The 27,622-nt window shown below is 38.6% G+C and overlaps 1 protein-coding gene across 5 annotated transcripts in view; it reads left to right on the plus strand.

Moving 5' to 3' along the window:
* Positions 1–27,622, plus strand: part of ATP8A2 (ATPase phospholipid transporting 8A2) — a 651,919-nt gene that overhangs the window by 437,709 nt on the left and 186,588 nt on the right. For all 5 annotated transcript variants that reach the window (XM_045376972.2, XM_045376974.2, XM_065533079.2 and 2 more), the window contains one exon: positions 21,014–21,088. In XM_045376972.2, coding sequence (XP_045232907.2) covers positions 21,014–21,088 — 75 coding nt within the window. The remainder of the gene's footprint in view (positions 1–21,013; positions 21,089–27,622) is intronic.

Consider the following 27,622-nt stretch of genomic DNA (forward strand, 5'->3'; position numbering starts at 1 on the left):
CCCCTCAGTCTCCAGCACCTGGAGTAGAGCCTAGTCCATAGTTGGTGCTCCATAAATATGTGTTCAACAAATGATCAAGCAGGAGTGAGTTATAACCGAAGGTCAAAACCCTGGGGCATTGGGGAAGACATGCACATGCGTCAAGCCATAATTAATGCGTTGCCTCAGGGAGGACCACGTCAACTGCTTGCTTGCTGCGGAGCTGGCTTCTGGCCGCTTCACCCGTCTAAATACAGTCAAGGAGAAAGTTGTATCCGTTCCATTTGTTTTTGTTTTTCCATCAGGTTTCGAACTCCAGGAGAATAGTTGCCATAACAGTTTTCCTTCAGCTTTTGGTGGTCTCTAACCTCCATTCAACATTGACTATTGTGGGAAAAGCACTCTCTCCGAACGAGGCTTCTTACTGTCTCTGAATTTATCCATACTTCGAATCTTATTACTAACTACTTTGCACAGAAGTCTGTTTCTTTAGATAGTAAGTTAAAGATGAAAATTTGAATGGAGACTGCTGATCCTGCTATAGGCCCATGCAGCCAGCTCCTGGCCATCTCTCAAGGCTCAGCTGAAGTGGCCTGTCCTCGGGGAATCCTCCTTCAGGTCCTTGGCACGTTTTACTGTCTTTAATAAATAGCACTGACTCCATTTGGGATGAAAAAAGCTAATATGCAGTCTGTTATTGGGCTCAGCCCCAACTTAAAAATCTCCTTGAGGGCAGAGAACATCTGTCTTTTAAAAAACAAAAACAAAAAAACCAAACTATCTCCACAACCTGATATATACTCAACATTTAATAAAAATAAACTGACTTAATTAATCCTTTCCAACTTTACAAATATCTCTGATTGATAGATCCATTTTCCAGCAACAATAGTATGTGACTGTGTCTATCTTAGTAAATAGATTTCTAGAAAGCTCAAGTACCAGGACAGGAATGGCTCACTGAGAGCAATAGGGTGTTGAGAAAGAGAGAGAGGGAGTGAGCAGAGGAGCTGGATGTACACTGCAGTTCAGTCAGTCACTTGTTTCCTGAGTAGACTTTGAGTTTTTGAACGGTTATTGGTGTGATTATGTCTATGCCATCAAGTTGCTGATGAACTTTGCCAGGTTTTTTTTGGAAAATAAATATTAAAGGATATAATTCTGATTATGTTTATATTTTGTTTCATTTTGTTTTCAGCGTGCCCTGTGAATTTTGTCCATGATGTTATGGTATCTTAAGGGATGAATCTAATACAGAATTATGCAAAATGTTTGTCATTTGCCTCCCTTAAAAGAAAAAAAAAATGTCCACAACTGTACTAAAAGATCCTGTCATCTTAATTAAGAGGCAGCTGTTTCCCTGGAGTTTTTTCCCTCTTAACTATATCAGCTATACTGAGTGGGATGTAATCACATGATTTAAAATTGATAATTAGTGTGTGAAAGGCACTTGGCAATGAAATACATAGCAATATCAGTGACATAATTTTGGCAGCAGAAGAATGCTAAATATAATCCAAATGTCAATGTAGAAATGAAAACAGTACTAGCTAGTCAATGATTTCTATAATGTCTTGGGAAAATGAAGTCAATTACATTAAATTTTAAATCAAAATAAAACAGGTAGTTTAAAAGTTATAGAAGCTGGAGGCATAGTATACTTGTGTGTATGTGTATGTATATACAGCGTATGAATATGTTTAATGTCATTAACAATGACAATCCTTGCCCCCATTGTACTTCTCTTCTAGTCACAAACCCTAAAGAAAGCCTCTTTAGATGTTTCTTCTAGGGCAAGGCGCAGTGGCTCACATCTTTAATCCCAGCACTTTGGGAGGCTGAAGTGGGTGGATTGTCTGAGCCCAGGAATTTGAGACCAGCCTAGGAACATGATGCAACTCCATCTCTACAAAAAAAACCCTACAAAAATTAGCCAGGCATGGTGGCATGTTCTTGGAGTCCCAGCTACTTGGATAGCTGAAGCAGGAGGATCGCTTGAGCCCAGGAAGTTGAAGTTGCAGTAAGCCATGATTGTGCCACTGCACTCCAGCCTGGGCAACAGAGCAAGACCCTGTCTCAAAGAAAACCCAATTGTTTCTTCTGGAAGTTATCTTCATATCTCTGAATATGTGTGCCTATTTTGCAATATACCAAAATTTGTTGGTTTTAGACATTATCTTTTGACTTCCTGTTTCAGCAGATGAGGATTTCCCTCTCTAAATTGCAGCCTTACCTTCTCTCCTTCTCTCCTTCTCCCTTCACACATAGTTACATCTCTAATTTTAACTAATTCAGATATCCATGATAACCTTTTTAAATTATGTAAATAATATTCACTGTAGGGTTAAGAAGTATGATTATTTTTTCTTTCTTGTTCAGGTTTCAGTTTTCTCTGTAGTTTTTAATGGCCTTTCTTTTTGTCTTTTACCGTAACTGCATCCCACATTTGTTTAATGCTCTCCGGATGTTCCATTATAGTATATGTTTTCCTGAGTCTCCTGTCCACCTTCCCCTTCCTTCTGAAGCACCCTCTGCTCCAGTCCCCATCTGGACTGCTTGCTCTCTGGGCCTCTGCTTTCTGCTGAACTTCACTTCTCTTTGATGCTCTCCAGGAGGGCACCGTTTCCTGGATTCACTGTTTTCCTTACTCTCAGTTTCTTCACTCTCATTCCTGAAGCACATATATCAATAGATTTTTACTGTTACATCAGCAGTATATTTCTGAGACATTGGATAGTCAGAATATCCTTATTCTTTTATTATATTTGACTGGTAGATTAGCTGGGTATAAAATTCTAGGCTGAAATTCTTTTTTTCTCAGAATGCTATGTGTTGTTTAGCTTCCTTCTGGTTAATTGGAAACTCAATACAATTTTGATTCTCCATCCTTGGTATTTGGACTCCATTTTCTCTTTACGTTTAGTGTTCTGAAATTTACAAAGATATGTGTTTGTGTGGATCTCCTTTTCTTAATGTGCTTTCAATCTAAAGACTGGTTTTCTTTAGTTTGGGAAATTTTCTTCTATTATTTTTTGGTAATATCCCCCTTTGCATTTTCTATATTTTGTCTCTCTACAACTTAGTCATATGTTTATCCTTCTGGGTTTACATTCTAATCTTACCCTTTTACTGTTTTGGATATTTCCGTGACTTATCTTCTAGGTCCTCTATTGAGGATTGGGTTTTTATAAGCCATGTTTTTCTCTCTTTTTAATTTTCAAGTGCTTTTCTATGTCTTTTTTTCCCTACAAGCATTCTTATCTTAGTTTACAGATGTAATATCATCTCCTGTCTCTTTGAGGATATGAAATAACATTTATTTAATGTTTTCTTTTGTTCTCTCATTTATCTGTTTTCTCTGTGTTCTTTCTTGTGAAAACTTTTCTTAAAAGCTCCAATGAGTGAGTTCAGTCTTTCTTTAATTAGCTTTTATTTCTTAATTACATTGTTTAACATCCATCTAATAATGCAAACGTTGAAATACTGAATGGCTAATACATTTCAGATGCTAATAAAATTAACATATGTTCACAGTAATTTGGCCCTGTGATAAAAGGTGAGAGCTTTTTTCATTGCTTATCACTTTTATTTTCCTTTCCTGGAAGAACTTCCGGAAAGCAATAGAATTTCTATTGTTATGAAAACAATAGGGAACAAACTTGTTAGCAGATGTAGATAATGAAAAGCACTATCCCTCTGCTTTAAATCCTATTGTGGAAAGGGATTTTACACTGTGCAATTACAAAGAATATTGCATTTTAACTATCTATTTATTGATACTTGGATGACAATTAAGAGAACCGTTCATGGAATTAGCTGTGGATTTCTTTTCCAGATGTTCATGATTGTGTCATATATTCAGGTTACATCATCCATTAACTTACTTAGTGAAGGTCTAATATACAAGTATCTGCAGCAATAAAATATATTTTGAGGATTTTACTCCTCATAAAACACATTCCATGCTGTAATTATTGCCTTGAGCAGTTGCTGATTCCCTATCTATATTAGTATTCTTAGGCTTTTCAGCGGGATTGAAAAATATTTCTACTGATTGTTCAGCTACTATTCTGAAGTCATAAAAGTATGCACTTACAATAGACAACTTGCTATATCAATGCCTTAAAATTATTTGCAATAAATTATGTTATTTTCTGAATATTAATAATGCCATAATTAAGCATAGGGAATAAAATGACCATGATAGTAGCTTGATTGCTAGGAATTTTTAAAGGCAGTATTACTTGTTCCTTCGGAAAATAAAAGCTGAGAGCAAAGAGAAAGGGGAAGGAGAAAGGAACAAGTGTTCAAGAATGTTTTTCCACGTGGAGCTGTGAGCTGAATGCACCAGCATCATCCATCTGCAGCTTTCTGAGGCCTGGGAGGGACACGTGGTGCTGACTGAGAGGTGGGGCTCCTGGTGCCGTCTGCCATTTTTGTTCTTGCAGGGGTCTTAGTGCTGAGCCTTTTGCAGCAGCTCCCAGTGTGGGGCCCTTGAGGAAGCCGCCGCTTCTGAGGACCAGAAGCTGAGAGCCGGGATGGTGGGGTCTAACAGCTGGGATAAGGGCCGAGGAGGAGAATGTTTTTACCATGGGCGGCACAGGTTAGGCCTTGTTTGTCTCATGTTGTTTTTGCTCTGTTGGACAGACGTGGCCATTGGGCCACCTTGACCTCTTCTGTCACCTCTTCCCTGCTGCCGTTCTCACCGATGGCTCTGGAGGTTGTCATGCTTCCTGGTTGTGGCCAGTGATGTCTGATGAAGTCTCTGCCCCAGAATAAATACTTAGGGTTAAAACAGAGGAGCCATATGATATATGTTGAGTGACTGATGTATGTTGGGGAGAACCTTTTTCACAAATAATACAATATGAGGAAGCTTAGCCCTGTGTGATAAGAGAAAACTATTTTATCAAATGGTAGTGAAGTAGCAAGAGGCTATTACAAATGAAACAGTTTTACTCTCCTCAAACTTTGCTGAGTATATTGAGTGAAAAAAGATAAATCTAAATGAGACCACAGCAGGGATAATTCAAGGTCATTTGAAACTTCTTGGTATACCTCCAGATACATACTTCTCAGAAGTTAAGAAAGTAAATGATTCTTGTGACTAATTAACAAATATTTTCATAAGTCAGTGGTTTCTGTTTCTTTGCTTTTTAGAAATTTAGAAAATGACCTAATCACAATGTCAGCAGATAGAAGATTTCAAATAACTTTGCATATTATTTTTGGCATATGGTTCAGAAGAAATCTGAAGTATTGATGGCTCTTGCTATAATGAAGCTTTACATTCTTTTCAATACGTGAACTATTAATAGATTACTCAGGACTGAGATCTATAGAAATGAGCAATAGGAATAGAAATGAAAACAAAATTAATTTTGATTTCCGTTTACCATTTCTGTGAAGTATAACAGGTGATCAATACAATAAACAAAACTACATTAAATTACGGTAAAACTATATGTATCAAGTGGAATGGCAAACAAGTTTAAGGTAGAAGGAATGATACAAAATTTTTGACTGTTCAAAAAATGCTTGTTTCTATTCACAGTCGCAAAGACACAGAATCAACCCAAATGCCCATCAATAATAGACTGGTTAAATAAAATGTGGTACATATATGGCATGGAATACTATGCAGCCATAGAAAGAAATGCGATCATGTCCTTTGTGGGGACATGGATGGAGCTGGAAGCCATTATCCTCAGCAAACTAACACAGGAACAGAAGACCGAACACTCCATGGGGAGCTGAGCACATAGACTTAGGGAGGGGAGCGCCACACACTGGGGCCTGTGGGGGTTGGGGAGGCAGAGCATCAGGAAAATAGCCAAGGCACGCTGGACTTAATGCCTAGGTAATGGGTTGACAGGTGCAGCAAACCACCATGGCACATGTTTACGTAGGTAACAAACCTGCACCTCCTGCATACGTACCTCAGAACTCAAAATATAATTAAAGAGTTGGTTAAGTATACAGCTAAGAGTAGGAGAGCCAGGATGTCAGCCAGTTGGTCTGACTCCAGAGTAAGGTCTTAAGGGCACTGCAGAGACATCAAGGAGTTCATAGTCTGGTGGGAGAGACAGGCAAGCCAGCCAGGATTATGATGTATGATATATGATATGATGTCATATGGTATGATATGGTGATATGATATGATATGTGATGATATATATGTTATCGTATATGATATGGTATGATATATGATATGATGTCATATGGTATGATATGGTGATATGATATGTGATGATATATATGTTATCGTATATGATGATATGGTATGATATATATGATATGATGTCATGTGGTATGATATGGTGATATGATATATGTGATGATATATATGTTATCATATATGATGATATGGTATGATATGATATATGATGATGTGATATAATACGGCCTGTGATGAGGCTGTGGGAACAGAGAAAGGACACTTTATGGAATCTTGTGGAGGTGGGGAGATCATGGAAGCATTTCCAGAGTAGACGTTCTAGCTATGTGTCCCCCAGTACCCTGTGATGGTTAATGTTATATCAACTTTACTGAGCCATGGGATGCCCAGATATTTGGTCAACATTATTCTGGGTGTTTCTGTGAGGATGCTTTTGGATGAGCTTAACATCTAAATAGGGAGACTGAAGACAGCAGATTGCTCTCCCTAAGGTGGGTGGGCCTCATCCAATTAGCTGAGGGCCTGAAGAGAGCAGAAGACTGTGAGTAAAAGTCCTCTTGCCTGGCTATCTTCAAAGTGGTACATCAGCTTTTTTTTCCTGCCTTCAGACCGGAACTGAAACATCAGCTTTTCCTGGGTCTCCAGCTTACAGACTCCCTCTGCAGATCTTGGGACCTGCCCACCTTTCTACTTGCATGAATCAATTCTTTATAATGAATCTCTTCATATGCGCACATACACACACACACACACACACACACACACACACACACAGTAAGTGCTTGTTAATGTCTTTTTAAAAGTGGGTTGTGATGAATGTCTGTGGTATTTAGAATCCATTAGCCACGTTAAAAAGTGATGTAAATTTATTTTATGGTTTTAATATTTATAGTATGCCAGAAATGATATCTTTTACAACTATTTATCCTTATCATTAAAAATTTTAGATATTACCTAAACGCAAACATGTAGAGATTGCATTGAGTCTGTAGACTCAAAATCCCAGTGACATTTTTTGCAAAAGCAGGAAAACCTATTCTAAACTTCATATAGAATCCCAGTGGATCCCCAAATAGCCAGAACAGTCTATTCGGAGGGCTCAACATTTCCTGATTTCAGAACTTACTACAGAGCTACGGTAGTCAAAACTGTGTGTGTTACCGTAAAGACAGGTACGTAGACCCACTGGAATACAATAGAGAGCCCAGAAGTAAACCCTGGAATATGTGATTAAATTATTTTCAACAAGAGTGCTGACAGCATTCAATTTAAAAAAAAAAAAAAAAAAAAAAGACAGTCTTTTCAACAATTTGGCTAGGAAAAACTGGATATCCAGATGCAAAATATTGAAGTTGGACCCTTAACACCATATGAAAAAGTTAATTCAGGATGGACGCCGTGGCTCATACATGTAATTCCAGCATTTTGGGAGGCCAGGGCAGGTGGATCACTTGAGCCAAGGAATTTGTGACCAGCCTGGGCAATGTGGTGAAATCCCATCTCTACCAAATAAAAATACAAAAATTAGCCAGTTGTAGTGGTGCATTCCTGTAGTTCCAGCTACTCATGGGGGTGAGGGGGGGTGCTGAGGTGGGAGGATCACCTGAGTCCTGGGGAGGTTGAGGCTGCAGTAAGCCATGATTATGCCACTACATTCCAGCCAGGGCGGCAAAGTGAGACCTTGTTAAAAAAAAAAAAAAAAAAATTCAAATGAATCAAAGACCTAAATATAAGACCTAAAACAATAAAACTCTTAGAAAAAAACATAAAGGGACAGTTTCATGACATCAAATTTGGCAACATTTACTTGAACACCAAAAACGTAGGCAACAACCACAAAAAATAGGTAAATTGGACTTCATCAAAATTAAACATTTTTGCCGTTCAAAAGATTCTATCAACAGAGTGAAAAGGCAACATATGGAATGGGAGAAAATATTTGTAAATCATATATCTGATAAGAGATTAATATCCAAAATATCTAAAGAACTCCTAAACACAGCAGTAAAAATCCAATTCAAAAATGGGCAAAAGACTTGAGTAGACATTTCTCCAAAGAAGATATACAAATATCCAATAAGCATATGAAAAGGTGCTCAACGTCACTAATGATTGAGGAAATTCAATTCAAAACCACGTTGAGATACCACTTCATACCCATTAGGATGGCTACTATCAATAGAAAACAAAGAGTTGCTGATGATGTAGAAGAAACTCTTGTGCATTGCTGGTGGGAAAGTAAAACGCTTTAGCCACTTGCAAGATAGTATGACTGTACCTCCAAGATGTTAAACACAGATTTACTATATGATCCAACAATTCTATTTCTGGGTATGTATCTCAAAAAATCGAAAGCAGGGACTGAACGCATGTTTTTATCCCACTGTTCAGAGCAGCATTATTCACAGTAGCCAAAAAGTGGATACAACCCAAATGTCCATGTATGGATGAATGAATAAACAAAATGTGCTATATACATACAATGACATGTTATTTAGCCTTAAAAAGAATGAAGTCCTGGTACATGCTACAACATAGATGAATAAAACTTTCTGTTAAGAAGTATAAGCTACACAGACAAGGACAAATATTGTGTGCTTTCATAGAGGCAGAACAGGGATTGTGGGGAGAGGAGAGTTGCTTAATACCCATGAATACAGAGTTTAATGGTTTAATTAATACTATTAATACAGAATTTCAGTTTGGAGTGATGAAAAAGTCCTGGAGATGGATGATGGTGATGGGTACACATCAAGGTAAATGTTTTTAATACCACTAAACTGCACACTTGAAACTGGTTAAAATGGTAAATTTCATGTTCTGTGTGTTTTACCATACCAAACAGTACATAAAACGTATTGAGATAGTTTTTGAGATTTGTAGATACACGGATCTTTAGATTTCTCTTAGGGAATGTGTGCACAGCTGCTCATGTATTTGGAGAATTCCTGTCTAGTGTCCTTCACGGTCTGAATCCAGCCCTCTTCTCTCACTTCATTTTCCTTGTTCCAGCCACCTGGCAGTTCACACCTGCTAGGCTTTTGTACAAGTTGTTCTCTCTACTTTCACTGCCCCTTCTACCCCCACCCAGTTGATGAATGGAATCTGATACTTCAAGACCCAGCCCAAGTGGCCACCACATTTGGAAAAGTTGTGCTCACTCCTCCAGACAGAACCTGTTTCTCCCTCTCCTGTGTTCCCAAAGAACTTTTCTGCACCTCAGATACGTCCCATGCCTGTCCCCAAACAGAGTGAATTGTTGGACAGAGATGGTGTCTCACCTTTGCAAGTCCTGCCCATAGCACAGAGCAAAACGTGAAGCAGGACCTTAGTAAACAGTTCAGTAACTGAATTTTTCAAGTATATGTATGTGATTCTTTCCTTAAAACCCTCCTCTGGGAGAGGAGACAGACCTTTCGCTCTACTTTCCAGAACCAGAAAATAACACACAGAGCAAGCTCACACCTTGCCCAGGCCACAGGCTCACTGTGGCAGATGGGAATAGAGGGATAGCGTCAAAATCTCTTCTGATGATCCCAGTCTATGCAGCCAGGCACTAAATCTTACTTTCAATAAGTTAAGAGTGTGACTTTATTGGTTATAAAACACATGTTCTCAAATATTTGCCATAGATCCTGTCCATAAATGAAGTGATCTTGTACATATTTCTGCTACCCCTTCCATAATAAACCCCCTGCCACTGTTCCAACACCAGGAGGTTGGAAACAGCTGTGTCATTAATGAACGACAGCAGATCCTAACCAGTGACCTCCAGATGAAAGGCTCATTATTTCCTTACTGGTCTCGAGAGCTGTTCAGTCCCCTAGCAAGCCAGCTCAGGATTTGGACTGAAGAGTCTAAGCCTTGAACTATAAAAAAAATTTACGAAGTCCTTGACACAATGTGGAGCGATTATGTTCTATTGTGCCAAGAATTTCTTATTAAAAATCAATTTAATTGTGCATACCCCATCTGGTCGGTATTACGGTCTTTTATGGGGGGAGAACACGATTTTGTGTTTACCTGATGTTCCGTCGAGTAAGCATGTAGTTTTGCAGAAACAGAGACATTTTATAACGCTGAGAAATGACTAATTAAAGACAATTTTTAAATGTTTGACCAGACTTCTTTTTACTAACTTTTGTGACTTTGAGCTGTAAGATTCAACTTTCTCGCATTAGTTGGGATTTTAATGGAAAAGAAAATGCCAGACTAAAGTAAAAAATGTATGTGTGCACATCATTTGCTATATTTATATCCATGTAATAATTTCTATTTTGAACTCTCGAGATTAAAATTCGAGTCCTTTTATTCTTCTTTCTTTTTCTTTTTTGGTTTTGTTTTTTGTTTTTGAGATATGATGTCACTCTGTCATGGAGCCTGAGCACGATCATGGCTCACTGCAGCCTCAACCTCTCTGGCTCAAGTAACCCTCCCACCTCAGGCTCCCAGGTAACTGGGACTACAGGCATGTGCCACCATGTCCAGCTAATTTTTGAAAAATTTTTTGTAGAGACAGGGTCTCACTCTGTTGCCTAGGCTGATCTCAAACTCCTGGGCTCAAGCAGTCCTGCTGCCTCAGCCTCCCAAAGTGCTGGGATTATAGGAGGGAGCCACTGTACCCCCTCTAGGTTAAAAGGACCTCAAGACCTTTTAAACATACCTAGATTTCCCATTAGTATTTAATTTGTGTTGTTTTTTATTCAAGGAATTTGGATAATGAAGGGTGAGAAGATTACTTCTGATTGTCTGCTAGGTCTCAACCATATTAGCAAAACATTGCAATATTTTCACGCAAAATATTGCCAGATAATATTTCAAACTGGAGTGGTTGCATTTTGTACAAAATGGGGACGATTTTTAAAGCTTGCTTTTCAAACAGTTTATACCCTAATCTTAAAAGGATCCCTTGGCATTCAAGGAAAAATATCTGGATAATTCATAAAGTTTTTGGTGTGCTTATGTGCTTATAGTTAAGTGTTTTGTTCACGTGACAATCTTAAAGTATCAGTAATATACTAAGTTAGTAGCCACGAATACTCATTTGATTCTGAATTGCCTTAACTTAAATGTTTTAAAAATTACTTACTTTTAAATAAGTAGAATTGACTGCTAGTCACTGCAGTCTACTAAACGCCTATTTGATATGAGCCATAATATCTTTCATATTCCCCGTGCCCCGATTTCCTCATTTGTGAAATGGACTAACACCTTTTGTTAGGATGGTTAAGATATTTAAATTAGATAATTCATTTAGAGTATCGCAAGGTTCGTGGAACAGAGTAAGCAATAAATACACGTTAGCCTGTATCATCATCAAAAATAACAGAAACGACAATCCTTGTGGTTTTCTTATTTAAAATCCTCTTTTAGATGAGCTTTCCCGTTTAACATGAAGTATTAATATTCTGCATATATCCATTTATTGAGCATCTGCTGTGTGCCCACCCGTGTGCTAGATCCTAGATGTACAGTATTGAGTGGAATCAGTATAATCTCTGAGCGCCTGGAGTAGCCAGATAACAATACAATAAAAATTACAGAATGTGACAAGCCCGAAGAGAAGAATGAGCGTGGTGGTGTGGTGATAAAGACGAGCAGGTTCTCCTCTTCTACATAATTCTTTGAAGTTGAAGTAATGTTTATTTGTTACACTGATAATAAAAATGTATAAGGAAAAAATAACGTCCCCGCTTCTGGCTCCATGTCTGCTCAGGAATCCGTAGAAACAGTTTGGTCAACTGTCCATACTTTTCTTTGCGCTCATACAAATGTATGTAAACATACAGCATTTTCGTTGTGGTGTAACAAAAAACAAAAATGGATTCTATGCATTACTCTGCAACTTTGTTGGTTTGCCTTGAAAAGTCCTTAGAAGTGTTATTAATATGTGATGTTTGCTGCTGGCCATTTTACCTGCCCAAGACTCAGTCAGCAACAGAAAACTCTACAAAGATTTTATAGATGAGGCCTGTCATTACCACAATATCCTTTCTAGTCTCCATTTAATTCTGGCCACTCCATCCCATAATTTATTGAACAGAAAAAGATACTCTAGGCCGGATGCAGTGGCTGATGCCTGTAATCCCAGCACTTTGGGAGGCCGAGGCGGGCAGATCACGAGGTCAGGAGATGGAGACCATCTTGGCTAACACGGTGAAACCCCATCTCTACTAAAAATACAAAAAATTAGCTGGGTGTGGTGGCGGGCGCCTGTAGTCCCAGCTACTCAGAAGGCTGAGGCAGGAGAATGGTGTGAACCTGGGAGGCGGAGCTTACAGTGAGCAGAGATGGTGCCACTGCACTCCAGCCTGGGCGACAGAGCGAGAGACTGTCTCAAAAAAAAAAAAAAAAAAAAATGAGATACTCTAGGGTGTCCTACTACTATTACTGTTATTATTATTCTTGACAACCTCTGCTCTGTAATAGCATTTCTGATGTTTTTCCCATGATTTCCTACCTACTTACCTATTTATATATTTTACCTTTTCCTTTGTCAATCTCATGCTATTTCTTGGGCATTCCTTCATTTCCATACTTATAAATTTAACATTTTAAAAGATAAGTGTTTCTAGTTCATAGATTTGCTACAATCACCCCCTACTAAAGAACTTTAGAGGTTTTTTTTTTTTTTGTCTGTGCTTCCTATTTTGTTTTCTGCTACCAACAGTACTGTAAAACAAGATGGGTTTTTATATACTGGTACTTTCATTTTTGTGAAGTGGATTTCCAGAAATAGAATTTCTAGACAAAGTATATGTTTATATTTTATCTTACTACATATGCCCAGATCAAATTTCAAAAAAAAACTGAAGCATTTTGACATTTAAACAGATATCTTTGGTGCCAGTTTATCAGCCCAGACCTGATATGCAAATTAGTAGATCGTGACGTTATTGACACTTCAGTGAGAAACCATATGTTAATTTACTTCAATATTCTCCATAGGGTACTTTTTCTCTTCAGTCCTCTACCAGGGATCCTGAAAGAGCAGAGTAAACAGAGGAGCAGGTCATCCCTTTTCCACATTAAGTAGTCGTCTGTTAAGTGTCGGCTGTTAGCTGAGAGCCTGAGAGTGGCGGCAGGTACAACCCGCCGAGGTTGGACGATGGCAGCGGGACGTCCAGACAGGAGCCTGTGCAATTAGCCAAGACGGTTACTGCGTTTTTGGCAGTCAGACAGCAGTTAAAGCAAAGAAGGGTCTTTTTTCCAAGAAGGAAAAGCCATTTAATAAGTTTGGGTCAGTTTGCTCATAACAACACTACATTTGAGGACCAAAAACCCCAGGAGCTTGGCAAGCCAGCAGTGCTTGGCAAGTCTTCCCACCAACTCACCAAGTCTGAGGCCATCCTGCCGGGATCTGGCTCTCTGGGCTTTGACTGTATTCATTTAACAGCATTCCTAGTTAACAAGAAACTAAAGGCAGAGGAATCTTTTTTTCCCGTTAATCCAAAAGTAAAATTTAGCGGCTATAAGCAAGCCACCATCCAAGTAACTGCACGTCAGATGGGGGACGGACCGTCTGTTTGTATTGAGGGCTCTGCGTTTGGTGTACACAGCTGGGAACTTGTGGCCCACCAAAAACGACTTTTATGTTTAGGAATTGGGTGGTGCCGTCTTTTTTGTGTATGAATTAACATTTGTATATGACTTACTAGTGTGAAAGTCTGATTTTATAATGTGTCAGAGAGCCATCGTTTACCTGTCTCATGAATAAATAAAATAAAAACTGAGCACGTTTGTATAAATATTTAAAAATACACTGCATTCTCATACTTTCCCCGTTTCACCTATGGAAATCTTGCCAAAGTGAAATCAAGTTTGAGCATTTCAGCGTAAGAGAAAACCAGCTCATGGATCTTAAAATTAAGAAATGGAGTTTTGTTTGTTTGTTTTGTTTATGTTGGCTTTGGTTTTATTTTGTTTTTTGTTTTCTCTACCAAGTAAATAGTTTCAATGAAATAAACAGGTCCAATCATCTAATGATGGATTATTTGAATGCATATTGAAATTGAATTGAAAATGTTGAGAAAGAGCTTGTTTATGCATCTCAAAAAGCTGCAGCACCTGCAACTGATAAAAATTACTACAAACATATCAAAAGTCTTTGAAGAAACATGTGGCCAATCCAGTGCCAACTTGGACAGAATCAGAACACTGGCTGCCCAGAGGAAATATCCCAACATTCAGCTAATCAACAATGTTAAATGAAATGAAGAATGAAACTTCTTACATGACTCAGTATTGCCTGGAACAATGTTAATGTCAACAAGGTCAGTTCATGGAAGGAGATGCTGTATTTCTTAAGATTTTCACCCTCTCCTGTGTTTTCAACAACTGGGGTGTCTTGATTACACCAAATTCACTCAGTCTTTGAAATAATTTCTCATTAATAATTTATAAAGTTATGTGTTTGTTTTCAGGATCCAAATTTGTGGATCCTGAAAATATTACTCTTTTATTCATAAAAGAGTAAAACTTTCTAAACCCAAGCCCCCATACATAACAAGCAGAATCGTGGCTTCGTGCAACCAGCCACGTGTTGTTATCTTGTTTGTAACAAACATCTGTTAGAAACAAGATTTCTAAGTTTTGTATCAGGTTAACCAAATAAACTTATTTCTTTAGTCCAGAGTTTCTCAACAGTGGCATTATTGACATTTTAGATTATATAATTTTTTGCTGTAGAGAGCTCTTCTGGGCCTTGTAGGATGTTTAGCAGCCAGCATCTTTGGCCCACTCAACGTCAGTAGGCCCCTCCCCCAAGGTGTGACAATAAAAAAAATTTCCAGATATTGTGAAATGTCTCCTCAGAGGCAAAATCACCCCTAGCTGAATATTACTGCTTGAAACAGTTATATAAATAAAACATGAATGTGTTAAACAAGTGTCCCTGTTTCCCCCACAGAACACTTCTGCCACCTAAAGATGATGAATATTAATGATCTCTTATGTTTCCCAGAAAGTTGCCATGCATATATGAGTATGTACATCTGTTCTGCATGGTCATGGCCGTTCAATACTACCCTTATTTTTTCATTTTTAACGTATCTGTGAGATTCTTGCATTGCAGTGTGTGCGGACTTATATTTAAAATGAAATATTTTTAAAATTACGTAGAGTTCATTACAGGAAGAGCCGTAATTTCTTTAACCAGCTATCAATATACATGCAGGCTCTGGTTTTTTGTTTTCCATATATAAGGGTGTGGCATTGTTTTCCAAATAATGCCATACCATTATATTTTTGTGTTGAACATTATGTGATTACAGCTATAAGGTATAATTTAGAGCATGCCCCTACAAGTGGAATCACTTGTTCAAACGAAAACGAAATTAAACGTATTTATAGATAATGCTGTATCACCAGCTGGGTATTACGGTGTTGTTTCCCCAGTTTACCAGACTTTTATATTTTTACCCATCTGATAAGAAAAAAAGTTATATCCATTTGTGTACATGTTTAATAAAAATGAGATTTCCTATGTTTCTAAGCCTTTTTTCCTTCTGTGATCATGCTGCATATACTCTTTGCCAATTTTTCTAGCGGCTTGTAGGGTGTTTTCTTTCTGATTTGTAAGAACTCTTTATATATTGAGGAAATTGGGCCTTTGTTTTCCTAGATATTTCAAATATGTTTGTACTATTTAATATTAGTTTTCTTTCAACTTTGTTAATATTTTTCTCCATAGAAATTAATTAGTTTCAAATTTGTCCCTCATTTCTAAGTTTAATGTCTTACAGAGAGTCATTTTTCACATACAGCAAAATCATGTTTTTCATGTTTACTTCTAATGCTTTCAGAGTTTTGTTTTTTATGCTTAAATATTCAAGGCATCTGAAATTCATTTGAGTATATAGAGACTGAAATACCACATATTCTTTTCCAAATGCTATGGTAATTTATCATGTGATAAAGGACATTTCAAACAAGTGGGATAAAGATGACTTATTAAACAAATTCTGCTGACATAATTGCTGATATTTAGGTGCAAAATAATAAAGCTGTGTCTGTCCTTGGTGCTTGCAAGGAACCAACAGAAGGCCGTTGTAGCTGACTGAAGGAGATGCAGTGTTGTCAGAAAGATAGGTGGGGACCTGATTGTGTTGGGCTTTGTAAATCTAAGCTAAGAAATTGATCTTTTTTGAATAGAGTGTGTCTTTTTCATGTTCATTTGACATGTTTCTTCTATGTAGCATGTATTTTGGATTCTATTTTTTTATCCACTGAGCTTTTATTTTTTATTATTAATATAACACACATGTTTAATATTGCTTCTGTCATCACATTCTATGTTAGTTTTCAGCTTTTGATGTTTCCTTGGCTTCTATCTTTTACTAAAATTCCTGTCACCCTTTATTTCCCTAAGGACTTGTAAACATCTTTTACTCTCTCTTGGTATTGTGTACCTCTAGAGAGAAGTAGCAAGCCTCCTTGATTTTTTTCTCTTTGTTACTTTTTCTGTGTGAATATACTGAAGAATTGATCCTATAAAATCTTAAAACTCATTAATTCCTATAGCAGGACGTGTGTGGGTATTGATCTTTCTGTGTCTGTTGCTTGTTTTGTTTCCTGGGATGAAGGATCCTCTCTCTACTGGCTGATTAGAGTATTTCAGAAAATTTTCTTCTGTTATATCTTTGAACATTTTTTAAAAATCTGTTTTCCTCTTTTTTTTTTTTAAGTACATCTTTTTGGGAATTTTTTTGCTTATCTTTAAGGGCTTTTAACTCTATCCATTTCTCTTAAAAATCTTTATTAACCTTTTGACCTTTACTGAGAATTGTTTTATCAAGCTTCACTGTCTGTCTCTACGTGTGGTTTCAGCAGTGCCAGTTTTTTGCTTTTTTTTTTTTTTTTTGGTTTTTTTTTTTTTTTTTTGGGACAGTCTCGCTTCGTCATCCAGACTGGGGTGCAGTGGCACAATCTCAGCTCACTGCAACCTCCACCTCCCAGGTTCAAGTGATTCTCCTGCCTCAGCCTTCGGAGGAGCCGGGATTACAGGCATGTACCACCACGCCTGGCTAATGTTTGTATTTTTAGTACAGGTGGGGTTTCACCATGTTGGACCAGGTTGGCCTCAAACTCCTGACCTTAGATGATCCACCCTCCTTGGCCTCCCAAAGTGCTGGGATTACAGACATGAACCACCACGCCCTGCTAACAGTGTCAATTCTGGCTTTCATTTCTCTTTAGGGTGGCTTCAGTCTGTGACATTGACCTCTTCCTATTTATGTCTTTGTTTTCTATATTAGACATCTTATTGTAACTTTCATTTCTAAGAAAATTCACGTTTTTATTAGCTCTCTTAGTCTCACCAAGAATGTTTGAGATTTTCTTCTGCAGTGTGGCCTTGTTCTCCTGGAAAGATTATTTCATGTGCGTTTGTCATGTCCTCTTATTTTTTCTATAATATTTTTGGAAGATGTCTAGGGGAAAGGGGATTCCAAGTTGTCTTGGAGCACTTCCTGCTCTGGTCTCCTATCACTCTGCAATCATAAGCACCTCCCTTGCTGCTGTTTCTTTCCCTTAGAGGAGGCCTGTATTCCCTAGAGGAAATTTCTGTGTGTTATGGGTTTCTCTTGGATGATTCTGCATTTTTTTTTCTTTTCAGTTCATCTTGAAACTTGATCAGTGTCTGCCAAGTTGATTGTCATTTGTATTTTCCATGCTGCCCTGGTGTCCTCCCTGCTTGATTCCTGAAAGAAAGGAGGGAAAGAGCATATTGCCCTTCAGCTTTAATTTGCCTGCTGTGTTGAATCCATCCAGAATTCAACCTCTGCCACTGCTTGCCCTGACCTCTATATTTTATCCTCTAAATTAGAGTTCGTTTGGCTATTTCTTGGATTGTTTCACCTATTTCTTTGAAACCTTTTTTTAGTTGGTTTAATCTGTAGGTTCTGTCTGCTGTGGGCATTCTCCCTTGATTTGATCTAATCTGATCATATTTGTTTGCATCTATTGTATATCATTTGTAGTTTTAAGTAAAGCTACTCATAGTTTCATTGTGTATGTGTTTGCTTTTTTTTTTTTTGAGACATGGTCTCACTCCATAGCCCAGGCTGGAGTGCAGTGGCACGATCAGAGCTCACTGCAGCTGCCCACCTTTTAGGCTCAAGGAATCCTCCTGCCTTAGCCTCCTGAGGAGCTGGGACTACAGAGGCATGCATCACCACACCCAGCTAACTTTATTTTTTGTGGAGATGGGGGTCTCACTATGTCACACAGGCGGGTCATTAATTCCTGGGCTCAAACGATTGTCTCCCCTTGGCCTCTGAGAGTGCTGGGATTACAGGCATAAGCCACTATGCCCAGCTCTTTTCTATTTTTATTTGTGTTTGCTATTTTCAGTTGATAACAGGGAGGACAGAGCAGTAGAAATATCACTACTACCTTCAACAAGACAACACATTAACTGGATTTTGCAATAAAATAAAATACTCACTAGATATCTTTTTGGTCAATCGTTTGAATAGGAGAACTCAGAATTATAGCACAGTCTTGGGAAAATTAACTTAAAACCCTTGAAACAATTTACTAATGTGTTTGAATCTGATGTGGATCCAGGCTCTCATTGCACTAAAAGTGTGGTTGAAGTATTGATTGCCAAGACCTCCAGTGGTAGGGAGAGAGTGGGGTTGAAACTGTGGTTTTAGGGATGGCTAGTATTTGAATAAATGTTGTAGGAATTTTCCAAGCACAGAGCACAGCATGAATCTCTGGTTCTTAGTTCTTCACCAATATTTCCTCACTGAGAATAGCCAGACCTCTTGGAAGGGTAGTTGAAATTGAGTGACTAGGAGAGAGAGCATCAAATCCTACATAGAATGGTGATAACAGAGGATGGAGGGAATTGGGGTGATGGTCAAAGGGTACAAAGTCTCAGACAAGAGGAGTAAGTTGTATGGGGTTTTTTGAGATCTATTTTGCAGTGTGGTGAGTATAATTAATAGTGCATTGTACATTTCAAAGTTGCTAAGAGTAAATTTCAAATATTCTCACCTCTTCAAAGTAAGTATTTGAGGTGATAGATGCGTTGGTTAGCTTGACTTAATTATTCTACCCTGTATTCGGAAAGTTTCATATCACTTTGTGCCCCATAAATACATGCAGTTATAAAGGGTCAATTTACAATAAAATAAAACGTTTTAAAGGAGAAAGAAATGAAGAGTGAATAGAAGTGTGGAAGGATTTTTGAAAGTCAGCAAGTTTATCTTGGATTGAAGAGGGGACCCTAGTAGTTTTTTGAACAGGGGAATGACAAGGTGAAAGCTGTATTTAAGGAAAACTTTAACTAGCACTTGAATTGGCATTTAATTTGAGCTCACGGGGACTTGGTGAGTCCCTGTTTGTACCGAGTATCATACTGGATATAGTAGTGCACAGAGCGGCATGGGGAACACTTCCTGCTTCAAGAAACTTAATCTGGTGGACACAAGAAACTGACTTTGAAAAATCTGCCTCAGTAAAATTTCCATACCAGAGCTGACCTGGACTCTGTTTGCCGTGGTGTCTGTTCTATGTTGCCAGTTAGGTTCTACCCCAGCAGTGGTCTCCGTCTGTGATGATATAACACAGCTAATGTTGACTCCGTGATTTGTATGGGACACTCTCAAGTCTGCCCTCAGTCATTGGAATCACATCTCATATAAATGTAGCTGATTATTCAACAGCAACTTTTAAAATTCCATATTTTCATGTTCGCTTCCTTCTAATTCAGGTTTCTGTCTTGGAAGAAACCTCCGGGTGGCTCGGCCCTCTTCCACCCCAGTCCTGCTGCCTCCGTGTACTCAGATTACATCTGGGTGATCTTTCCTTCTCTGACAGTGTTGTTTGGGTTTTTTTTGTTTTTGTGTTTTTGAGATGAAATCTTGCTCTTGTCGCCCAGGCTGGAGTGCAGTGGCACGATCTTGGCTCACTGCAACCTCCACCTCCACCTCCCAGGTTCAACCGATTCTCCTGCCTCAGCACCCCCGAGTAGCTGGGATTACAGGTGCCTGCCACCACACCCCGCTAGTTTTTGTATTTTCAGTAGAGATGGGGTTTCACCATGTTGGCCAGGCTGGTCTCGAACTCCTGACCTCAGGTGATCCACCCACCTCAGCTTCCCAGAGTGCTGGGATTACAGGCGTGAGCCACCGCACCTGGCCTCTGACAGTGTTTTATCCTTTGTCGTGCACACTAATTATATCCTGGCACTTGGCTCTGTATTTGTTTTTATATCAGTCTTGCCTAATCAGTTAGAATCATAGACTACTTGGAGGCATGAATAACAGTCCACATTTTATTTATTTATTTATACATCTCTCATTGCTTCAAAAAATGATTTGAGCATGTTTCTTTTATGTGATTCTGTTTTGACCTTGGTCAAGGTGGTAGACGTCCGATTAAGGAGGGTCGATAATGTATGAACTAAGAACACACAGAACAGAGGAGCTTTTGTTGTTGTTTTTAATTTATGATTTATATCTATTTGAAAGTCCTGCAAACACACATCATATTTCTCAAATCCACTTTAGAGAAAAACAAGAATGTGAAGCTGAGACTCCTCCAGTCAATGAGAAAGTTTTGATACCAAACCTATTAAAAACAAATTAAATATATTTTTCTGTGAACGTGTGCATATTCTCTCTTAGCAATGGATGTATGCCTTAAATATAAATTTTCCTTACAATACGGATTTCTGTGATATCGGGAATCTATGTTTTACAAAGGAACAACTGCTGCAGTCCTGTGGCTCCTGATTCCTTAGCAGCTGTGTCCAGCTGGTGGTCCACATTCCCGCTACTTCTTCGGTGAATGGAAACATTTAGGTCAATATTGATACAAAACTTCATGAACTTTCTTCTCTTGCAGCTTTGGTTCGCCTTTGTTAATGGATTTTCTGGGCAGATTTTATTTGAACGTTGGTGCATCGGCCTGTACAATGTGGTAAGCATTCTTCATCTATCTGATCGCATGCAGAACTTAGAACTTCAGTGGCATTCCTTCACTGTTTATGTCTGGGAAGTGTATCTAAGTCAATCATCTGTATACTTACCAGGCAGCACAAATATATCTTTAGGCCCTTTGTTGCTGTGAAACATCCTGCAGAAGCCCAAACTCTCCACACATGGTTTCCATCATAGCAGATCATTCTTGAATAACCCCATGAAATTATTAACCCATATATCTTGATAATAGACCCTTGTTACCCCCTCACCAAATGCCTGTGCAACACTTTCGTGTTTTTAGCTCAAGTACAAATTTCTGAACTACGTCTAAACTCATTCCACTTCATTATTTTTGTTCTGAATTCTTAAACATAGATACGCATATACAGTGTGTGATCTGGTGTCCCTTCTGGCCTTCCTGAAAGGGTATCTGTCCTTGTGGAAGCACATTTTCTTCTGCAATTAGAGCTAAAATAATGAATTCTGACTTCCAGCTACTGTGGAGGATGGTCATCAGCTCATTTGGTATTTTTTATGATTTTCGAGTTCCTTTTTTATTACTTTTTATAACTATGATGAATTCAGAAGCTAGAAATAAATATAAACTGTAGCTAAAATGGCTCAGTAGCTGCTTAGCTTTCTTGCTTTTTGTTTCACTGGCAGGAAGAACTAAGGGGCTTGTAGCTGAGCACTCTGGAGACCCCAGAACGGCCCATGTTTTGAATTGTTCTCTCACTTGGGAGTTTACATTCTGAAGCAGCCATCGTGGATAGATGTAGATGGGAGTTACCAGGCGTACAATGATAAAACCTATGGTACTAGAAATATTTCGTGTGCGTATCCATTGGTGGCTAGATATTTAAGTCTTCTATGCTTTCACCTGCCTTTATGGATAACCTCAGTGCTGGGCGCTGGTGTAAAATGCTGAATGCAGTAGTTTGCCCTGGCCCTGTGTAGCTTGCAGGTTAAGAGGGTCAGATATGTGGATTCAGACACCTCCAAGGAGGACTGGGTCCGGATCTTGAGTTAAATATTGTGTTGGTGAGTCCGTAACTGTGTTAACTTGCTGCAAAGTGCACTCGCGTATTTCTTGCTGATACTGATGCCCTAAAAGACAAAGATTAGGAGGGGTAAGAACAGGACAGAATTGATGTCCATTCCTCTCCTGTGCTAGAAAAGCTACTCTGACCACCTACCTATGGATAAGGGCTGCAGGACCTCCCCTTTGTGTACTAAGGGTAGACCACAGGTTGCTAACTCTGCACCTCCTGGAACTGTTTTGAGTAGGTTAAAGCTGTTCTACCATTTGGGGGAAATATGCAGAATGCTCCACGATTATTCAGGACTTGAAAGGGTCAGGTGTCCGTGGAGTTGACACTTCACACAAACACATGCCACATCCCTATTTTAGAAACAAGATGCTGAGACCTAGGAGAGATTCTGTTGTAGAGTGAAGAACAATCACCTGCTTATAGCATGAGTGGATTTTAGCCTGATTTCCATGCTCAGGGCATGAGGGCTGGATTCTTTTCTTAGCTCCATGCAGTCTTGGCCAATTCAAATTAATCCAACAGATTTTATTGAGTGCCTACTACACATAAGATGCTGACAGCCTAGAGGGCAGTGTTGGTCAAAATGAGGACCACAGACCATTTGCAGGAGAATAACTAGGGTTTATTTGAAAAACGCAGATTCCTGAGCCCTGCCTCAGATTAACAAAGAGTATCTCAGAGATATTGCAGTTTTTGCCTTTTTTTTGTTGTTGTTGTTGTTGTTTTTTTTTTTTTTTTTTTTTTGAGACTGGGTCTTGGTCTGTCACCCAGGCTGGAGTGCAGTGTGCCATCACTACTCACTGAACCTCTCTGTTTCAAGCAATCCTCCCACCTCAGCCTCCTTAATAGCTGGGACCACAGGCAAGTGCCACCACAGCCAGCTAATTTAAAAAAAAAAATGTGTGGAAACGGGGTCTCGCTGTGTTGCCCAGATTGGTCTCAAATTCCAGGGCTCAAGCAATCCTCCCACCTCGGCCTCCCAAAGTGGTAGGATTACGGTCATGAGCTACAAACTTTTCTAGTTATTGTTATGCATGACCTTAGAGTTGGGATTATATTTTATGCAGTTTTTCTGTCCCCCAAACTATAAAGAGAGTACACTGTGATAGAAAAGAGTATTTCAAGGTGAAAGGGCCTAGGTTACCACAGAGTCCACAGTGCAGGCATTGAAGTGGGCTGCTGGTGAGTGCTGGCAGTTGGAATGGAATGGTCAAGGATCTGCCAGGTGAACTCAAATGCACCACTGGGCTCTGGACTTGCTCATACTGGAGGGGCCAAACCTTTTGGGAACATGAAAATTTGCCCGCATGATAATTGTGACATTTGTATAAAATAAATAGAAATTTAGAGAAAAGTTACAAAAAATGTACAAAGAACTACTATTTACCCTTCACCCAGATTGAACAGTAATTAGCATTTCCCCCTACTGCATTCTCTTTCTCCATACTTGTCCGCATGCACACGTGCCTACACTCACGCACACACTTGTGAATGCATTTATTTCTGACCCAGCGGAGTATTGCAAACATCATGTCCCTTTCCTGCTTAAAGATCTTATAGCAGGATCTTCCTCTTATACAACCAAACTATAATGATGAAATCTGAAACATTTAACATGAATTTAATACTATTATCTAATTCATCTTAATCCATATTCCAGTTTGCCATTCTTGCTCCAATAATGCCCTATTTAGCAATTTTTCCAGCCCAGGATCATTCTAGAGACCACCTGCAAGAGAACATTTCTGATGTGGAACGCATTTGCTAGTGATCCTCTTCCTCTGGGCTGGGTTCTCCCCTGTCATATTCTTCAAGCAGTATTTCTCTCCTGCTTTTTCTTCTAAATGTACTCTTTCTTTGATTCCTCAAGTCAGCTGAAGTAGCAAGTCATTGTTTCTCAAACTAATTTTCTTTCTTTCTTTCTTTTTTTTTTTTTTTTTTTTTTGAGATGGAGTCTCGCTCTGTTGCGCAGGCTGGAGTACAGTGGTGCGATCTCCGCTCACTGCAAGCTCCGCCTCCTGAGGTCAACGCCATTCTCCTGCCTCAGCCTCCCTAGTAGCTGGGACTACAGGCGCCCGCCACCACGCCTGGCTAATTTTTTGTATTTTTAGTAGAGATGGAGTTTCACTGTGTTAGCCAGGATGGTCTTGATCTCCTGACCTTGTGTTCCACCCACTTTGGCCTCCCAAAGTGCTGGGATTACAGGCATGAGCCACCACACTCAGCCTCTCAAACTAATTTTCATAACAAGTTAATAGCATTAAAACAGGCTTGAGGCCGGGCGCGTTGGCTCACACCTGTAATCCCAGCACTTTGGGAGGCCGAAGCAGGTGGATCACCTGAGGTCAGGAGTTTGAGACCAGCCTGGCCAACATAGTGAAACCTCATCCCTACTAAAAGTACAAACATTGACTGGGTGTGGTGGTGTGAGCCTGTGATCCCAGCTACTTGGGAGGCTGAGACAGGAGAATTGCTTGAACCTGGGAGGCGGAGGTTGCAGTGAACTGAAATCACACCACTGCACTCCAGCCTGGACAACAGAGCAAGACTCTGTTTCAAAAGCAACAACAACAACAACAAGAAACAGGCTTCTTCCTAAATAATAAATGAATGCTGTCCCAGAAGATTTTCATTATATCCATAGTCAACTTTATTATTTATTTATTTATTTATTTGAAATGGAGTTTTGCTCTTGTTGCCCAGTCTGGAGTGCAATGGTGCAATCTTGGCTCACTGCAACCTCCGCCTCCTGGGTTTAAGTGATTCTCCTGCCTCAGCCTCCCAAGTAGCCAGGATTACAGGTGTGCATCACCACACCTGGCTAATTTTTTGTATTTTTAATAGAGACAGGGTTTCACCATGGCCAGGCTGGTCTTGAACTCCTGACCTCAGGTGATCCACCCACCTCAGCCTCCCAGAGTACTGGGATTATAGATGTGAGCCACCATGCCTGGCTTATAGTCAAATTTCTATATCATTTTGTTTTGTGGGTAGAATGAGACTAAAAATGCCACCAGGGACCAATGCCACTAGGATCAAATGGATTTCAGCTAAATTTTATGTCTGTTATAATGCAGAGAGCACTCTAGTATTATTTAACCTCTTGCAGAAAATGAATCCTGTTGTCAAGCCAGCGTCATTTGAGGAAGAAGTCTCACTTAGAAATACAAAAATTCTAAATAAAATATTGGCAAATGGAGTTCAATAATATATTAAAAGAAAAAGTATGTGACAAAGTAAGATTTATTTTAGGAATACAGGAGGCTTGAAATTAAACATCTTTCTAAATATCACTAGATCAATAAAATAAGAAAAACGTGATCCCATCAGCAGATGCTACAAAAATGTTTGAAGCAATTCAGCTGCCATTCCCAAAATAAGAACTCTAAATAAAATAGGAATAGAAAAAAGCCACTTAACCGGAATTCATACCATTTACAAAAACCAGTAGCATGCTGCCCAAAATGGTAAAATTCTGAAATGATTTCATTTAAAATAAGAAGTTAATCAAGATGCTTGCCATCGCTATATAATTCATTGTTTTCGTATTTTTGGCAACTGCAAAGAAGATTGCAAATATTGGGAAAACAGTGAACAATCTCTGTACTTATACAAATATGCTCACAGAAATATAGTAATGTAAATATGTTCATATATGATTATTTATCTAGAAAACAAAACCAGTAGAGAAATACTAGAATTATAAGAGAATTTGATAAAGTGACCAGATACATGATAAATATATTTTAAAAATCAATAGCCGTTTTCTAGCCTAGCAATAAATAGCTTTTTTTGTTTGTTTTTTTTTTTGCTCTGGCAATGGACACCTAAAAATGCAAAGGAAGTAAGAATTCTTTCAATAAAGCAATTACAATTGTATATTGCATAGGAAAAATGTCTACAGTACCTACATTTTTAAAAGTCTTATTGAACAAATGGAAAAGCATACTATTTTCTTGTATGGGAAGACTTAATATCATAAAAGATTTAACTCTTCTAAAATTAATATAGATATATGTGATTCCACATAGAATCAATCCCAACAGGTGAATGTTTTGGGAGGAAAGGGGAAAGCTGCATATGGTTATATTAAAGTATTAATGGAATTTACACGTATCTGAGAATAAATATGTAAAGCACGCTCAAAAAAAAGATCATAAAAGTAGACTTATTTTTACTAAATATCAGACTATACTATGAAGCCACCATAACCAAATCACTGTTATTGACAAATAAGTTGGAGATTCTAGAACTACATTCCCATTCTAGGGTCTGCATGTGTAATACATGAGAATTTGATTAGCCTTAAAGGTGATCTTTCAATGTACTGGAGAAAGTTTGGCCTCATTAATTATGTTGTCACAACTGGCTCTTAATTTGGAAAAAAAAATGGACTCCTATATAAAAAAATTCCAGATATATTAAAGACTTAAATGTGGAAAATAAATTAGTGAAATCCTACAAGACACTCCTGAAAACATGTAATTTTCATGGAGGAGAAACTTCTGTAGCCACAATTGGACACGCAGAAGCATTTCTTGGCCATTTAAATATTAAAAGCTTTTATATGGCAAAAGAACCCATTTTAAAAACCAATAGACAAAGAGTGCATTTGCATGAAATTTCATAACATAAAGACAGAGTTGATATCTGTTCTACTCAAAGAGCTCTTTAAAAAGAGGATAAGCCGTGGATACAAAGTAGACAAAAGACGTGAGTTAGACATTCCACAGAACTGCAAATGCAGATAGCCAACAAATGTGTGAAAACATGCTCAAACTCACTGGTAGTTGGGGAAATGCAGCTTTTTAAAGTAAGAAGTAGACAAAAGACATGAGCAGACATTCCACAGAACTGCAAATGCAGATAGCCAACAAATGTATGAAAACATGCTGAAACTCACTGGTAGTTGGGGAAATGCAGCTTTTTAAAGTAAGAAGTAACATCTTTAATTTTTAAGACTGGAGAACATTAAAAGACCAATGTAACAACCATTGCTGATAGGGAAATAGGAAAAAATCTGTGATTGTCTTTTGCAATGGGAGAGGAAAATGCTTTCAAAATCCTTTGAAAGGCAGAATCTAGTAAAATTAAAAATGCATGTATCCTTTTAACTCTGCTGCTGGGCCTTCTTCCCATAGAGATAAAAGAAAATGCCTGTATGTTATAATATAGTATAGATATGTATTACATGTTTGTGGTAACAAAGAACTGGGAAGAAAATGAATGCCCATCAGTGGGTGAATGGCTAAAAAAATGGTACATCCGTACTATGAATTATTATGTGAGCATTAAAAGACTGCATTAGCATCAAACCCAAGGGACTTGGGGGGCTTTCTGTAATGCGTTGTTTAGCGAGAAGAGCATGATGAAGAAAAATGTGTATAATGTCTACTTTTTTGGTTGGCAGGGGACAGGGTCTCACTCTGTTACCCAGGCCAGAATGCAATGGTGCAATCACAGCTCATGCAGCCTCGACC

This window comes from Macaca fascicularis, chromosome 17 (assembly GCF_037993035.2).
Source record: "Macaca fascicularis isolate 582-1 chromosome 17, T2T-MFA8v1.1".
Classification (NCBI taxonomy): Eukaryota; Metazoa; Chordata; class Mammalia; order Primates; family Cercopithecidae; genus Macaca; species Macaca fascicularis.